The 17,899-nt window shown below is 42.9% G+C and overlaps 1 protein-coding gene across 1 annotated transcript in view; it reads right to left on the bottom strand.

Moving 5' to 3' along the window:
* The window catches only part of LOC126198809 (venom carboxylesterase-6-like), an 89,181-nt gene that overhangs the window by 43,720 nt on the left and 27,562 nt on the right, over positions 1 to 17,899 (bottom strand). The window contains exons 3-4 of the mRNA XM_049935379.1: positions 14,711 to 14,999; positions 11,341 to 11,526 (exon numbers count right to left, since the gene is read on the bottom strand). Coding sequence (XP_049791336.1) covers positions 11,341 to 11,526; positions 14,711 to 14,999 — 475 coding nt within the window. The remainder of the gene's footprint in view (positions 1 to 11,340; positions 11,527 to 14,710; positions 15,000 to 17,899) is intronic.

Genomic DNA, 17,899 nt, shown 5'->3' with positions numbered 1-17,899 from the left:
ATTTCTTACATGCTCCTATTCATTTTCTTTTCTCTAAGACTAATAGTGCCGTACTGTAGGCTATGCAGAAACTGCAAATTATTAAAATTGGCGTTTTAATGGTATAAAATTAGTGTTTATTGGTAAACAACATGGGTTAAGAACAAATATTAAATTTGTGTACCACGTTTATTTGCAGTAGAGCCATACTAAGGAATAAATTGTGTTCTGGGAGTGCAACTGGCTGAAGAGCAGGATGGTGGTGGAGGTTAAAAGTGCCATGGAAGGTAGGTCACTGGACTGTTATCACGCCTTTCCCTCCTTCGTTCAGGTAGGTCTGCAAACTGCTGACCTACCGAACTACGTTACAAAAAGCAGCTCTTGTGGCATAGTGGAAAAGACAAAATCGGTAATCACTTTCTCGCTCTGGAGCTTACAGACAGTCAACTCATAATCAAATCAGCAGTGAACATTAACACCAAGTAAACTTCCTTTAACACGAAGCAATGTTCACCCGTGACTTAAATGACTGCTGGTGTCCATGAATAAATACATGTTACAACAGCTTTCGGTGCTCTCTTTGTTAGCGTTCTTTAAATACGTTGAAGCTGTGACCAGCTGTTTAGAGAACAGAGTTAGTAACGTGCTCTGACGCGAATTACTCTCCTGCACTAAACTCTTCGTCTCGGAGTAGCAGCAACTGCCTCGTTTCTTCAGTTTTATGTTGTATGTACTCTTGTCTTCCCGTGCAGCTTTCGTGCTCTAAGCTATCTCTAATAGCATACACATTTATTCCCTGATGTCTTAATACATACTGTGTCATCTTGTTTCAACTTCTTGTTAATAATTTCCACACTTCTTCTCCCCGGCAAATCACCGGAGAACTTCCTCATTCCTCCTCTAGTCGCTCCCCTTAATTTTCAGCATTCTACTGTAACAACACATCTGAAATACTTCTGTTATCTTCTTTTCCGGTTTTACCGCAGTCTATGGTTCTCTACCGTACAAAACTCCGCTCCAAATACATATTCTTAGGAATTTCATTCTCATAATACATGTTGTAACTAATAAACGACAATTGTTCGGGAATTCCCGTTTTGTCTTTTGTAGCTTGCTTTTTATGCCAACCTTTCTTCGTCTGTTACATTTCATTTTGCTTCCAAAGTATCAGAGTTCTCTGATTTCGTCTACTACATAAACATAAATTTTGATCTTAAGCTTAAAATTAACCTCATTTCTAATACTCTTTCGTCTTTCTTCGGTTTCAATAAATTTTCTCTCCACATTAGATTTTCATTACATTCACTCCGTGCTGTAAGTCTTCTTCACTTACACTAACGACAGCAATATCATCAGCGACTCTTATCACTGATATACTTCCGCCTTTAATTTTAATCCAACTCCTGAAATTTCGTTTTATTTACGTTACTGATTCTTCGACGTTGAGACTGAATAGTAAAGGACGAGAGATTCAGCACCATCTTAAACCCATTTAATCCGAGCTATCTGTTCTTTATCTGGCAAACTGAGACATATAACTGGTAAAACAAATACTTTTATAAAAGATTCGAAACATTTTTTAGAAATTATACGCAATCTGAGGATATCTGCAGGTGACATTCTTGTCAGCTTCGATGTGACATCGTTATTTACTAACGTCCCAGTATCAGATACATTGGAGATCATAAGAGAGAATGTTGCTCCACATGTTTGTGACTTAATTGAACTATGTCTTCGTTCGAGCTATTTTAAATACAATGATGAATTCTATGAACAAGCTGACGGCCTTGCAATGGGCGCACCCATTTCGCCAGTTGCAGCTGAGGTGTTTATGGAACATTTTGAGCAACAAGCGTTAAGTAGTGCTCCTTTGAAGCCTTCTTGCTGGCTCCGCTATGTGGACGATACATTTGTTATATGGCCACACGGCGAAGAAGAACTTCATGCGTTCCACAATTTCTTAAATGGAGTTCACCCCAAAATCAAATTCACCTTGGAGGCTGAGAGTGAGGTCGATCTCCCGTTCCTAGATGTGTTGGTATACAGAAGATCTGATAACACTCTAGAACACAGAGTGTACAGAAAGCCGACTTACACAAACAGGTATTTAGATACCACTTCGCACCACCACCCAGCCCAGAAGCAAGCAGTACTCAACCCTCTGTCTTAACGTGCCTTCTGTATCAGTGATGACGACAACTTGGAATCGGAGTTGAATTTTTTAAAGAGGACATTGAAGGCAAATGGGTATGATTGTTATTCAATCGGCAGAGCTTTTAGGTGGAGTATTTATACCGCTAATATGAATGACGAGGAACCCCCTTCTCACTCCGTCAGGTTACCGTTCGTTTCTGGGGTCACTGACCGCATAAGCAGAATTTTAAAGAAAAATGGTATTCAGACATCTTTCTTTAGTCAGAACAAAATAAAAGACTTTTTTCCTACGGAAAACGGATGCACCTGATTGCCTCCACAATGCAGGCGTCTATCAAATGACATGTGGCTGCGGCAAAGTGTATATAGGCGAAACGGGAAGAACTGTTAAAGAACGCTTTAAGGTACGCGCGGCTAAAACAAAGTGCAAATACGACAGTAGCGGAACATCATGAGAACTGTGGCTCTGACATCGACTTTAATAACATACGTGTACTGGCTAAAGAAACAAACATTTATAGAACAAAGGTCCGATAAGCGGTTCAAGTTTCTAAGAATCCATCTAATTTCAATAGAGAGGACGGCTGTAGGGTTCCGGCATCGTGGCTCCCTGCCATCAAGGAAGTAAATACGCGGCCGCGGTGTGTGAGCGGCATAAACAACGCGCTCCAAGTCACCTCGGCGGACAATAATATTTTAGGTAAATATTCCCCCTCTCTAGTTCTGTCCGTTTCGAATCTAGCCACTGATGACGACCAACCAATAACGGTAGAGGCATTTCAACCAATAACCCTTCTCCAGCATAAGTGTGGAATAGTCTGTACAGTGACGATGGGCCGCCAATGATATCCACAGGAGATGAGCTACCGACGCCCCTTATTCTGCATCAGAGCGGGAATATTAGCCTATAACTATGGCCCACCAATGGTAGCCGTATGAATTTTAACCAATACTATCACTTCCCCAGCACGAACACGTGAAAACTCCCCCTTTATAAGAGGACTCAACACTCGTCTCTGACAGTGTTCTAACAGTAGTGGACACCGGTAGCTCCTGAGGAAGATCCCAGCAGAGGGGTCGAAATGTCGATCATTTTAGAAGAAACATGCCGCGGCCTAATAACCCAGAAGATTTTAAGTTCACTGTTCTTTATCCTCAATTGTTTTTATTCCCTCGTGATTTTTGTAGAAACTATATTGCCCATCTTTCCCGAGAGCTCACGCCTATTTTTCACATAATTTCGAGCATCTTGCACCGTTCTACCATCTCAAACGCCTTTACTAACTCGAAAAATACTGTAAATGTGTCTTTATTTTTTTTAAGTTAAGTTTCCATTTTCAAATTCAATGTCAGAACTGCCTCTCTGCTTCCATTACCTTATCGAAAGCCAAACTGACAGTCATCTAACGGATCATCAATTTTCTTTTCCATTCTTCTGTATATTAGTCTTATCAACACTTCGATGCATCAGCCTTTTAGCCCACTGTGCGAAAAATCTTGCATTTACCTGATTTGCTACCTGTTTTGGATGTGTGGACGATATTCTTCCAAAAGTCTGATGCTGTGCCTCCTGTCTCATAGGTTCTACACACCGCCTTAAATTAGTCTTTTGGTTGCCGCTTCCCCCACTGGTTTCAGAAAGTACAAATAAATTTTACCAATCCCTTCTGTGTTTGATTGCATGTGTTCCAAAGCTCTTTAAACTCTGCCTGTGTCTTCCATATTGAGTCCCATCTCTACTTCCATCAGGTCATCAGGCAAGATCTGCCCGTCGTAGCGGCTCCTTTAATGTACTCTTTTCTCGTGTCCGATCTCTCACCTGAGCTTGATGATGGAGTTCCACTTGCACTCTGAATGTTGCTGCCACTGATTTTAATTTCGTCATAGGTTTTTTTTAGTCTTCTATTTGCTGAATTTCCACTTATTTTTCAGTTTCTTCTTCATATTCCCCGCCATGAACCACAGACCTTGCCGTTGGTGGGGAGGCTTGCGTGCCTCTGCGATACAGATAGCCGTACCGTAGGTGCAACCACAACGGAGGGGTGTCTGTTGAGAGGCCAGACAAACGTATGGTTCCTGAAGAGGGGCAGCAGCCTTTTCAGTAGTTGCAAGGGCAACAGTCTGGATGATTGACTGATCTGGCCTTGGAACACTCACCAAAACGGCCTTGCTGTGCTGGTACTGCGAACGGCTGAAAGCAAGGGGAAACTACAGCCGTAATTTTTCCCGAGGGCATGCAGCTATACTGTATGGTTAAATGATGATGGCGTCCTCTTGGGTAAAATATTCCGGAGATAAAATAGTCCCCCATTCTGATCTCCGGGCGGGGATTACTCAAGAGGACGTCGTTATCAGTAGAAAGAAAACTAGCGTTCTACGGATCGGAGCGTGGAATGTCACATCCCTTAATCAAGCAGGTGGGTTAGAAAATTTAAAAAGAGAAATGGATAGGTTAAAGTTAGATATAGTAGGAATTAGTGAAGTTCGGTGGCAGGAGGAACAAGACTTTCGTCAGGCGAATACAGGGTTGTATATGCAAAGTCAAATAGGGGTAATCCAGGAGTCGTAGGAGTGCGGATAAGCTACTACAAACAGTATAGTGAACGCCTTATTGTGGCCAAGATAGAAAAAATGGTTCAAATGGCTCTGAGCACTATGGGACTCAACTGCTGAGGTCATTAGTCCCCTAGAACTTAGAACTAGTTAAACCTAACTAACCTAAGGACATCACAAACATCCATGCCAGAGGCAGGATTCGAACCTGCGATGGTAGCGGTCTTGCGGTTCCAGACTGCAGCGCCTTTAACCGCACGGCCACTTCGGCCGGCGCCAAGATAGACACGAAGCCGACGCCTACTACAGTAGTACAAATTTATATGCCAACTAGCTCTGCAGATGACGAAGAAATTGAAGAAATGTGGATGTAGGTTGCAGTAGGTACTGGGAGATGAAGAAGCTTGCACAGGATAGAGTAGCATGGAGAGCTGCATCAAACCAGTCTCAGGACTGAAGACCACAACAACATGGTGAAATAAATGAAATTATTCAGATAGTGAAGGGAGACGAAAATTTAATAGTCATGGGTGACTGGAATTCGAGAGTAGGAAAAGGGAGAGAAGGAAACATAGTAGGTGAATATCGATTGGGGCTAAGAAATGAAAGAGGAAGCCGCCTGGTAGAATTTTGCACACAGCATAACTTAATCATAGCTAACACTTGGTTCAAGAATCATAAAAGAAGGTTGTATACATGGAACAATCCTGGAGATACTAAAAGGTATCAGATAGATTATATAATGGTAAGACAAAGATTTAGGAACCAGGTTTGAAATTGTAAAACATTTCCAGGAGCAGATGTGGACTCTGACCACAATCTATTGGTTATGAACTGTAGATTAAAACTAAAGAAACTGCAAAAATTTGATAATTTAAGGAGATGGGACGTGGATAAACTGACAGAACCAGCGGTGGTAGAGAGTTTCAGGGATAGCATTAGGGAACGATTGACAGGAATAGGGGAAAGAAATACAGTAGAAGACGAATGGATAGCTTTGAGGGATGAAGCAGTGAAGGCAGCAGAGGATCAAGTAGGTAAAAAGGCAAGGGCTAGTAGAAATCCTTGGGTAACAGAAGAAATATTGAATGTAATTGATAAAAGGAGAAAATATAAAAATGCAGTAAATGAAGCAGGCAAAACGGAATACAAACGTCTCAAAAATGAGATCGACAGGAAGTGGAGGACAAATGTAAGGATGTAGAGGCTTAACTCACTAGAGGTAAGATAGATACTGCCTACAGGAAAATTATAGAGACCTTTGGAGAAAAGAGAACCACTTGTATGTATGTCAAGAGCTCAGGTGGAAACCCAGTTCTAAGCAAAGATGGGAAAGCAGAAAGGTGGAAGGAGTATATAGAGGGACTATACAAGGCCGATGTACTTGAGTGCAATGTTATAGAAAGGGAAGAGGATATAGATGAAGATGAAATGGGAGATATGATACTGCGTGAAGAGTTTGATAGAGCACTGAAAGACCTAAGTCGAAACAAGGCCCCGGTAGTAGACAACATTCCATTAGAACTACTGACAGCCTTGGAAGAGCCAGTTCTGACAAAACTCTACCATCTGGTGAGCAAAAACCCTCAGACTTCAAGAAGAATATAATAATTCCAATCCCAAAGAAAGCAGGTGTTGACAGATGTGAATATTAGCGAACTATCAGATTAATAAGTCACGGCTGCAAAATACTAACGGGAATTATTTACAGACGAATGGAAAACTAATAGAAGCCGACCTTGGGGAAGATCAGTTTGGATTCCGTAGAAATATGAGAACACGTGAGGCAATACTGACACTATGACTTATCTTAGAAGCTGGATTAACAAAAGGAAAACCTACGTTTTTAGCATTTGTAGACTTAGAGAAAGCTTTTGACAATGTTGACTGGAATAGTCTCTTTCAAATTCTGACGGTGGCAGGGGTAAAATACAGGGAGCGAAAGGCTATTTACAATTTGTACAGTTATAAGAGTCAAGGGGCATGCAAGAGAAGCAGTGGTTGGCAAGGGAGTGAGACAGGGCTGTAGCCTCTCCCCGATGTTATTCAGTCTGTATAATGAGACACTTAAAGTAGTAAAGGAGTTTTGGTATTTTGGGAGCAAAATAATTGATGATTGTCGAAGTAGGGAAGATATAAAATGTAGGCTGGCAATGGCAAGGAAAGTGTTTCTGAAGAAGAGAAATTTGTTAACATCGAGTATAGATTTAAGTGTCAGGAAGTCGTTTCTGAAAGTATTTGTATGGAGTGTAGCCATGTATGGAAGTGAAACATGGACGATAAACAGTTTGGACAAGAGGAGAATAGAAGCTTTCGAATTGTGGTGCTACAGAAGAACGCTGAAGATTAGGTGGGTAGATCACATAACTAACGAGGAGGTGTTGAATAGAATTGGGGAGAAGAGTTTGTGGCGCAACTTGACAAGAAGAAGGGACCGGTTGGTAGGACATGTTCTGAGGCATGAAGGGATCCAAAATTTAGCATTGGAGGGCAGCGTGGAGGGTAAAACTCCAAGAGGGAGACCAAGAGATGAATACACTAAGCGTATTAAGAAGGATGTAGACTGCAGTACGTACTGGGAGAAGAAGAAGCTTGCACAGGATAGAGTAGCTTGGATAGCTGCATCAAACCAGTCTCATGACTGAAGACCACAACAACATAATTTTCCTCCATCACTAGCTGCCCAGCACGTATTGCTTGTTTCATTATGAAGTGATTTACACTTATAACGACCACTGTCCATCGCGATGTTTGATGGTAGTGTTGCGGACACGTGACGCGGTAACAAAAGTATGTACGCTGAGCAAACCCGGACGGGGCATCACCCTAGCGAAGAATAGGCTGCAGATGGAGAAAACCATTGAGATAAGCGACTTGGACAAAGGGCAGATTATTACTACGCAGATAGTGTGAACGGGTATCTCGAAAACAACGAAGCGGGCCGAATGTTCACATGCTTGCCTTGAGCATCTACAGAAAGATGTGGAATGACAATGAAACTACCACTAAGAGCTAAGTGGTTGGACGTCGACGCCTCTTCACAGAATCTGGGATTCGGATACTTGTCTGTAATCTGCGGTACATGGTGACCTCTGGCATCTCTGTCCGAAAGAGCACAATAATGGTTCACGCACAAGTGTTTCAGAGCACACCATTCATCGTAGGTTGTTGAACATTGAGCTCTGCAGCAGACTATCTCTACGTGTTCTCTTGTTAACCCAACAACATCATCAATTACGATTGCATATGACATGGGACCATCGAGAATCAACTGTCAATCAATGAAATCATGTCGGCTCTCTGGGTGAATCACATTTTTGCTACATTACGTCGACGGTCGTCTCCACAAGCGCCGTCGTAGAGGTGAACGACGACTCGAAATAAGCAGCGCGCCACGGGTGCAGGCTGGTGGGAGCAGTATTATGCTACGGGAGACATTCTCCTGCACTTGCATGGGACCTGTGGTAGTAATCGAAGACACGCTGACAACTGGAAACCACCTGCATCCCTTCATGCTAGATGTCCTCCCCGACGGCAATGTCATCTTTCAGGAGAAGAACACTGCTACACCCTGCTACAGTGGCTTGAGGAGCGTTATAGCTGACGTCCTGGCGACCAAATTCATCTGATGTAAATCCTATAGAACCCATCGGTTGCTATCTTGAGCCCTCACCGCGTACGCAAGTCAGCGGCCCCTTATTGCCGCGAATTACATGAATTGTGCGTAGACATCGAATGCCACATACCTCCACAAACCTACCAAAAAGCTTTCGGATCCGTGACACGCCGAATAATTTATGTATTTTGTTCTAAACGCGGGCAAACAATATATTAAGCTGATGGTCATAATGTTTCGGCTCATCAGTATGTATTGTTGTATTCCTGACTTTCTCTGAACATTTTTATACCTTCTTCTTTAGCCTATGAATTGAAGTATTTCTCGAGCTACCCATGGTTTATTTGCAGTTTGCTTGGTTGTACCTATGGTTGTCTTTTCAACTTGTGTGACAGCCGTTTGTACAGAAATCCATTCTTTTCCAAGTGAACTATCTACTGTGATATTCACTGTCGAAGTATCTACAGCTTTCGAAAACTTCAAACGTACCTCATCATTCCTCTTTCAGTAACCTGTTTCTTTCCGCATTGGATTTCCGAGACTATCCTCTTGAACGTCTATCTACTCTTCATCTATATTAAATTGTGAATTGTGACCATTCCCTTAAACTTCAATCTACTCTTTATTATTATTAAACTTTGATCTATGTCTACCTTTGCTTCTGGGTACGCCTTACTATTCAATACTTGATTTACGAATTTTTGTGTCACCATTTTGGAATATAGCTGGAATCTTCCCTTCTTTTCTACGTCTTTTCCAAGTATACCTCCTCCTCTTAGGATATTCGAACACTATATTCACTATTAGTAGCTCAAATTTATTGCAGAACTCAATTAGCCTTTCCTCTCTCTTATGGTTAGCACACTGAACTAGTATTCTCGAGGACGGTGGTTAAATCCCCTTTCCAATCATGCAATTTTTGGTTTTCCGTGATTTTCCTAAATCACTTAAGGCAAATTCCGAGAAGACTCCTTTGAAAGGGCGTGACGGATTTCCTTCCTCATCCTTCCTTAACACGAGCTTGTGCTCCATCCCTAACGATTTTTATTATTCCTACTGCCAACAGACTTTTGTCAGAACGAGTGTGACTCCTTCCACAGATAGTATTCGGCCGCCATTGCTGTTGATTTTTATTTGGAATCAGTTGATGGGATGTACCACTCAACCTATTAATTTTCATTACTAGCCAAAGACGCTACACTTAGGCCACGGCCTTATCCATCAAGTACCATGTTTCAAGATAGTAATCCAGTCTAAATTATCCACTGCGTTTATCACAGCAACATCATTGCAAGGTAAGACATACAGCGCCAACGGAGGAGTAATGGTAGCCCTTGTCTTCAGCACGTTCTGCTCACAATGAGAACACGAAGGAAAGGGGCTAACAACAAGATCCATCACACAGTATTCAGTGGGTTCCCACGTGTTAGAGTATATGTTGTGCACATAAGAGGGGCGTGGCATGTTTCTCAATACGTTAGGACACTTGTCAAAACTTCAAGCCATACCTAAAACGTTATGTGACTTGCCACACAGATATGTGACGCGCTTTGAAAGCCTTAGGTCATAGAAGAATTTTGACTTTTCATGATTTTTCCTGTACGAGACTCATAGGTGAATAAGCTACATGTCCACACATCTTCAAGGTCGTAGAGTGCAGTCGGAAGGGAACCTGACAAATAATCGATTAGTGATTTATAAAATTGGGTTCTTTTCAAAATCAGCCTTATTCAAACACAATTTGTTTACTTTTGTATTTACTCACACATGTTTTGGCACCCGTATGTCATCTTCTGTGGGTCAGTTTTTTTAATTTTTGTAAAGTAAAATATGACATTTATAATAATGTAACTGTTGTAGGCCTAAGAATTACATTATGAGAAAATTGCTTTGTTTTCTTTAGACGCTCACTTTAAAATTACATCGCTAATTGAAATGCATTATTATACGACAGTTTTGTGTGTTCTTTTTTGTCGCTCTTCTGACAGAGTGTCATCTGCAAACTAGCTACGAAGAAAATTAATGCGTTTCTATCAAGAATTGTTTCATGGACAGAGGTTATGTGCGTTTCTGTACTTACATTTTTCGTCCCGTTGCATGTTTGGTTGGTGTCTCGATCAATGGCTATTCATCGTACTGTCGCCACACAATTCTTCTTCACACAATTTTTGCTCACTGGTTCACTTCACATGCACTTACACAGAATGTGGTAAAACGTGACCTGAGCACACATTTCTGACTCCGTTCTCAGTGAAAAGTGTTATGTTTTTGCCACTGCTCACTTGTTGATCGGTGGCCTTGTCTTTGTTTAGGAGATAATTTTGAATGTTTCGTCAGAACTGGTGTGGTGTGGCTGCTGGGAGAGAGCTGAATGTATGTAATTTGTTTGTATGTGTGTGTGTGTGTGTGTGTGTGTGTGTGTGTGTGTGTGTGTGTACGTGTGGAATAAGAGAGAGAGAGAGAGAGAGGGGGGGGGAGGGAGGGAGAGAGAGAGAGCTGGAATAAGCGGTTGGGAAGGAATGACAAAACAGGTCTTTTTTATGTTGAGGCTGTTTGAGTGTTATAATGCACACACACACACACACACACTCTCTCTCGTGCGCGCGCGTGCTCGCACACACACACATATATATACCGGGGTATAACAATACAGTTCATTTTGCGATGTAATTTTAAGGTGAGCGTCTAAGCAAAACAAAGCAAATTGCACATATTGTAATTTTTAGGCCTACAATATTTAAATTATTATAAATTTCGTATTGTACTTTACAGAAATAAAAATTTGACATACAGAAGATGACACAAAGGTGTCGAAACACGTGTAGCTAAATACAAAAAAATAAACAAATTGTGTTTGCATCAGGCTGATTTTCAAAACAACCCAATTTTAAATCGCCGGGCATGGAAAAAGAACAAAAGGAGCTTCAAACCTAAATAAATGAGTATAGATTTATAAGCAATTTGCAGTGCTACACTGTGAGAGTGGACAAACATTTGGCAGGCACCGTTGGCTGTTGTACGAGTATACATGGACCTACCAGCGGACTTGGGCGTGATGAAGTGGTGCGAACTGGAACAGCCTCCCGCACTCTCTCCCCCAATGGAGACCTTGGCGGGGTCGCCGCCGAAGGAAGCGATGTTGCGCTGCACCCACTGCAGCGCCATCTGCTGGTCCTTGAGGCCTGCGTTGCCAGGGATCAGCTCATCCTCCAGGCTCAGGAAACCTGGAAGCAGAAAGTGTGCTTAAGTTTCAGCCAGCTCTACACCAACACGTAGATTTTTACCTGCAATCTTGGTCGTGGAGGACTCATTGTATTATACTACAATACTGTCACTATCTTCCGGTTAAGAATTTTCAAAATGTCACATAATCCTGTCTATTTTCTAGTACTTTCCACACTGTCTGCTGCTTCATATTCCTCCATTTTCCTGTATGTGATCATTTATTTTTATTTTATTGTGGTAGCCGAAGTATTACATATATTCGGATGTTTTATTGATTCTTTCTTGTAATTGATTTCTCTATCACTTTCCACATTTAATATCTCTTAAAGTAGTCCTGTGAGCTATTAATCTTATTTTATTGTGTTTATTTATTAGTGATATCTGTTATAGGCACAGTTTTCGAGTATAGTGTTTGTAATATTTGGTTGACGAGATATTCGCAACTGAGCATCGTTGAATCATGTCATAAACCGCTCCAGTTATAAAGGATTGATTTGTTCATTCTCAAACTGTTTCTGGCAATTTTAAGACCATCTTCCGGTGAACAAAAACGATGATACGCGTCCAGTGTGCAGCGGCCACGTGCCTCTTCGGTTTTGTTTCACCCGAAGATTAGGTTATAGTAACCTGAAACCGGTCGTGACTGAACAAGTGAATACTTTACAACTGAAGCCGTTTATTATCTGATTTTATATCATTTTAACTGTTTGGTCCCCTTATGTGGATTTATTGTGCTACTTTTTACTTTTATAAATTATATTACTACATCTACATACATACTCCGCAATCCACCATACGGTGCGTGGCGGAGAGTACCTCATACCACAACTAGCATCTTCTCTCCCTGTTCTATTTCCAAACAGAACGAGGGAAAAATGGCTGCCTATATGCCTCTGTACGAGCCCTAATCTCTCTTATCTTATCTTTGTGGTCTTTCCGCGAAATATAAGTTGGCGGCAGTAAAATTGTACTGCAGTCAGCCTCAAATGCTGGTTCTCTAAATTTCCTCAGTAGCGATTCACGAAAAGAACGCCTCCTTTCCTCCAGAGACTCCCACCCGAGTTCCTGAAGCATTTCCGTAACACTCGCGTGATGATCAAACCTACCAGTAACAAATGTAGCAGCCCGCCTCTGAATTGCTTCTATGTCCTCCCTCAATCCGACCTGATACGGATCCCAAACGCTCGAGCAGTACTCAAGAATAGGTCGTATTAGTGTTTTATAAGCTGTCTCCTCTACAGATGAACCACATCTTCCCAAAATTCTACCAATGAACCGAAGACGACTATCCGCCTTCCCCACAACTGCCATTACATGCTTGTCACACTTCATATCGCTCTGCAATGTTACGCCCAAATATTTAATCGACGTGACTGTGTCAAGGGATACACTACTAATGGAGTATTCAAACATTACAGGATTCTTTTTCCTATTCATCTGCATTAATTTACATTTATCTATATTTAGAGTTAGCTGCCTTTCTTCACACCAATCACAAATCCTGTCCGAGTCATCTTGTATCGTCCTACAGTCACTCAACGACACCTTCCCGGACACCACAGCATCATCAGCAAACAGTCGCACATTGCTATCCACTCTATCCAAAAGATCTTTTATATAGATAGAAAACAACAGCGGACCTACCACACTTCCCTGTGGCACTCCAGATGACACCCTCACCTCCTATGAACACTCACCATCGAGGACAACGTACTGTGTTTCATTACTTAAGAAGTCTTCGAGCCACACCAAACTGTCAAAGATGACTCTTACTATACGGTTGTGCGTCATTTTAGATTATTAGCTTCTTTTCTAATGTTGTTTAGATACATTGTAACTTGTGATGATGGCCTTGTAAGCCGAAAATCTAATAAATTAGTGCGGTAGTACATATGCAATACAGTGCATTTCATTTACCATAATGCTGTTCCACCAAGCACCGACGGAAATAATTGTGTGTGAAGTAAAGTTACTTTCAGTGAGTCCCTTATACGCACAATCTTCTCGGATTGTATCTGTCATTTCCAGACAAGCATGGAAAAAGAAGTAATATTTTGTTAGATTTATCTTTGAAATGTGCGAAACCGGAATTTTTACAATAACACTTTTTGTCATGCCTTTTGCCACTGAAGCTAGATTCTGATATCTGGGGCGCTCTGACATCAACCTAATGGGTCTAACGACATCTGGAGAACGACAAACATTCAGTGCGGCAATCAAGGCTGCGGCTTATTCCGACATGGCAGCTGATGGAGGGAGGCGCGACGTAACCGGACGCAGGAGTGTCAACAACACGTACTCTTTTTCAGATGACTCCAGAATTCGCATACAACATCACGATGGAGGTATCCAATTTAGGAGCTTCCAAAGAGAACGAACGTTGCCAAATTTACATTCATCGTCATCATTACAGCTGGGTACATAATACGATCATCTTTGGCTCGTTTGACAGGTGTTTACAGTGTAGTGAGGCCGGTAGATGTGCCCTTATGTTGCAAATCACTGTGACACTATATTTAAGCATAATAATGCAATACCGCTTGGCTGTGATATAACTCTACGCAGAGCTGTTCGACTGTTGCTCTCACGAACACCTTCTCCAGATGCTACCCATCGAAAGCATGTCGTTGTGTATTGCGTAGAGACTGGCACTTCATCACTCGCCAGCTCCTAAGGTTGATGTTCTGACAATGAATCGAAACAGCGCGGTGAAGATTCTCGAATCTGTAATGCAAGTTCAGTTCGACTCGACACCCTTCCACGTTGGAGCCACTGTATCTATCTAGTGTAGCAACTCACTATTAAATTACGCACCCTGCATGCCTCCCAAAGAACATACAAAGTCAATCATTTATTCATACTAGTGTACTATATAGGTATTTTGTTACTTACTGGCCTGCTGGAGTGGCTGAGCGGTTCTAGGTGAAACAGTCTGGAACCGCGTGATCACTACGGTCGCAGGTTCAAATCCTGAGTCGGGCATGGATGTGTGTGATGTCCTTAGGTTAGTTAGGTTTAAGTAGTTTTAAGTTATAGGGGACTGATGGCCCCAGAAGTTAAGTCCCATAGCGCTCAGAATTTGGACCATTTGTTACTTGCTGTCCTTCAGGCTGTTCCAATTTTCATGGACAGCAGAGTAACGTGAGGAAGGGTTGAACACCACGAGAACACGTATATACCCACCCAGAGCTGCGACTCTGTAGTTCATGGTGACGAGGATGATGCCGCGGTCGAGGAAGAAGTCTGGCCCAAAGGAGGCCAGCGAGGCTCCTCCGTGTTCGTAGGCGCCGCCTGGTATCCAGGCGAGCACGGGCAGCAGCTCCCCAGAGGCGTTGGCAGCCGCCGCCGCCTCCTCCGGCACGAAGACGTTGAGGTAGAGGCAGTCCTCGGAACCCTTGTCCGGCTGCAGGCACAGCGGCGCCTCCTCCAGGGCGTCCCGTACGCCCTCCCAGGCAACAGGGGGCCGGGATCTCTGTAACAGGCAATGCTTTGTTCTAGCTCGCACGGTAAATGATGAATTAGTATGCCATGACGGGATAGTGGGAGTGTCCGTCATGGACGAGAACGGCACAGTTTTCACGTCGCGAAAACCCACGAGGCGGCGCTGTGGAATTGGTGGTGCACACAGCTAGCGCCACCTGGGAGATGGTGGGAGGCACAACCTGAATTTGATTTTGGTGGTGTAGAACCGGTGGACCGGTACACATCGAGAATCGAAACCACAGCGCTCGAAGCTTTCAAAGTGCTTTGTTTCATCAGGATGCGACCCACAACAGAGTAACCCACTATACCTGCAGTGCGAAATTTCTAAGACAGGTATCGTTAAGCTGGGGTTGTTTGCTTTGAGGATGCATCGGAGAGTTTTATTGATGTGAAATGGCACGTACAGTCCTACTATACGTCAGGTCATAGACGTTTCTTCTCTTGTTATTTCCTGTGCTGGCTATTATTTCCATCTCTGCTCGAAATGGTGACCAGTGTGGTCACCGATAGAATTTATTAGGTACGACTAGGCTCGTTACTTAGGATTAAATACTTGGAAATTCATTTTAGGCTTATAGGTTTTGGAAAGGCACTTCATATACTGTACTACAATAAAATAGGGAACTTAATGAATGTCAGGCGACATCCACAACATGTCTCTTGACCTGTAAGAAGAATGAGTTGAACATCACTTTTTCTGAGCATGGGTAGGAGTGCTGTCGTTGTGGCCTTCAGTGTGGTTTGTTGCAGCTCTCCTCACCAGTCTATCCCATGCTAGCCTCTTCAACTCTCCATAGCTGTTGCAACCTACATTCATTTGAGACAACTACTCTCGTCAAGCGTTGCTCTTCTTCTGCAATTCCTCCGCACCACACCCCCATTTGTTAGCAAATTATCAAGATTTCTTTTTCTCTTTGTGTAGCAGTTTCCATTCTCAGATACTAGCTGACTACTATATCAAACTGGAAGTCATTCAACCATTTACTCATACTTTTGGGTAGCCTACAGCAGTAGTCCTCCATCCTTTACAAGTAATTGTGAGTCAGTTGCTGCCCAGGAATCGTCGCCAGAAACCTGTCCATCAAACCTCCACAGCATCCCCCCCCCCCCAAGCTTTTTTTTTAAAAAAAACGAAAGACAGTGCATGTTTTTGTATATTTTTGGCATTTTTCAACACGATATCTTTGTGAGACTGACAAAGAGATATTTTATTGCCATGAATCTTTACACAATTGTATCTTAAATAAATGGAAATGGAGTCCCATGCTTCTTTACAGAGCGTAGGGGAACGATGCGGGAGACCCGCACCGCCTTACTAGGCAAGGTCCTAATGGAGGTGGTTTGCCGTTGCCTTCCTCCGACCGTAATGGGCATGAATGAAGATGATGAAGACGACACAACAACACCCAGTCATCTCGAGGCAGGAAAAATCCGTGACCCCGCCGTGAATCGAACCCGGGACCCCGTGCTCGGGAAGCGAGAACGCTACCGCGAGACCACGAGGGGCGGACAAATTGTATCTTGTAGATGCAATAATAATTCAGATCTGATGGTGAAGAGACTTTTCTTGGAAATAATGACTATTTCTAACCATAAATGCTGTCTTAATTGAAACTTCGGAAAATGAAAATGGAGCACTTAGTCTGGAAGGTTCCTTTGATAGTGCATTCTCACAAACCAAACACAGTGATTGTTGTGTATACACTATGTGATCAAAAGTATCCGAACACCCGCAAAACGTACGTTTTACCTATTAGGTGCATTGTGCTGCCACCTACTGCCAGGTACTCTATATCAGCGACCTAAGTAGTCATTAGACATTGTGAAAGAGTAGGATGGGGTGCTCCGCGGAACTCACGGACTACGAACGTAGTCAGGTGATTGGGTGTTACTTGTGTCATATGTCTGTAAGCGAGATTTCTACACTCTCAAACATCCCTAGGTCCACTATTTCCGAAGTGGTAGTGAAGTGGAAACGTGAAGGAACACGTACAGCACAAAAGCGTACAGGTCGACATCGTCTGTTGACTGACTGAGACCGCCGACAAATGAAGACGGTCGTAATGTGTAATGGGCAGACGTCTATCCAGACCATCACACAGGAATTCCAAACTGCATCAGGATCCACTTAAAGTACTATGACAGTTAAGCGGGAGGTGAGAAAACTAGGATTTCATGGTCGAGCGACTGCTCATAAGCCACACATGGCGCCGGTAAATGCCAAACGACGCCTCGCGTGGTGTAAAGAGCGTAAACAATGCACGATTGAACAGTGGAAAAAAGTTGTGTGGAGTGACGAATCACGATACACAATGTGGCGATCCGATGGCTGGGTGTGGGTATGGCGAATGCCCGGTGAACGTCATATGCCAGCGTGTGTAGTGCCAACAGTAAAATTCGGAGACGGTGGTGTCATGGCGTGGTTGTATTTTTCTTGGAGAAGGCTTGCACCCCTTATTGTTCTGCGTGGCTCTATTCCAGCATAGGGCTACATTTCTGTTTTAAGCACCTTCTTGTTTCCCACTGGCGAAGAGCAATTCGGTTTGACGATTGCATCTTCCAACACGATCGAGCACCTGTTCATAATGCACGGCCTGCAGCGGAGTGTTTATATGACAATAACATCCCTGTAATGCACTGGCCTGCACTGAGTCCTAACCTGAATCCTGTAGAACAACTTTGGCCTCACTGACCGACATCGATACCTCTCCTAAGTGCCATTCCTCAAGAAACCTTCCAGCGCCTGATTGAATGTATGTCTGCGAGGGGGAAGCTGTCATCAAGTCTAAGGGTGGGCCAACACGATATTCAATTCAAGCATTACCGATTGGGGGGCCAAGAACTTGTAGGTCATTTCCATCAAGGTCTCCGGATACTTTTGATTACATA

This window comes from Schistocerca nitens, chromosome 8, assembly GCF_023898315.1.
Source record: "Schistocerca nitens isolate TAMUIC-IGC-003100 chromosome 8, iqSchNite1.1, whole genome shotgun sequence".
NCBI lineage: Eukaryota > Metazoa > Arthropoda > Insecta > Orthoptera > Acrididae > Schistocerca > Schistocerca nitens.
Note: the sequence above shows the minus strand (reverse complement) of the source record. Positions and strands in the feature narration are given on the sequence as shown.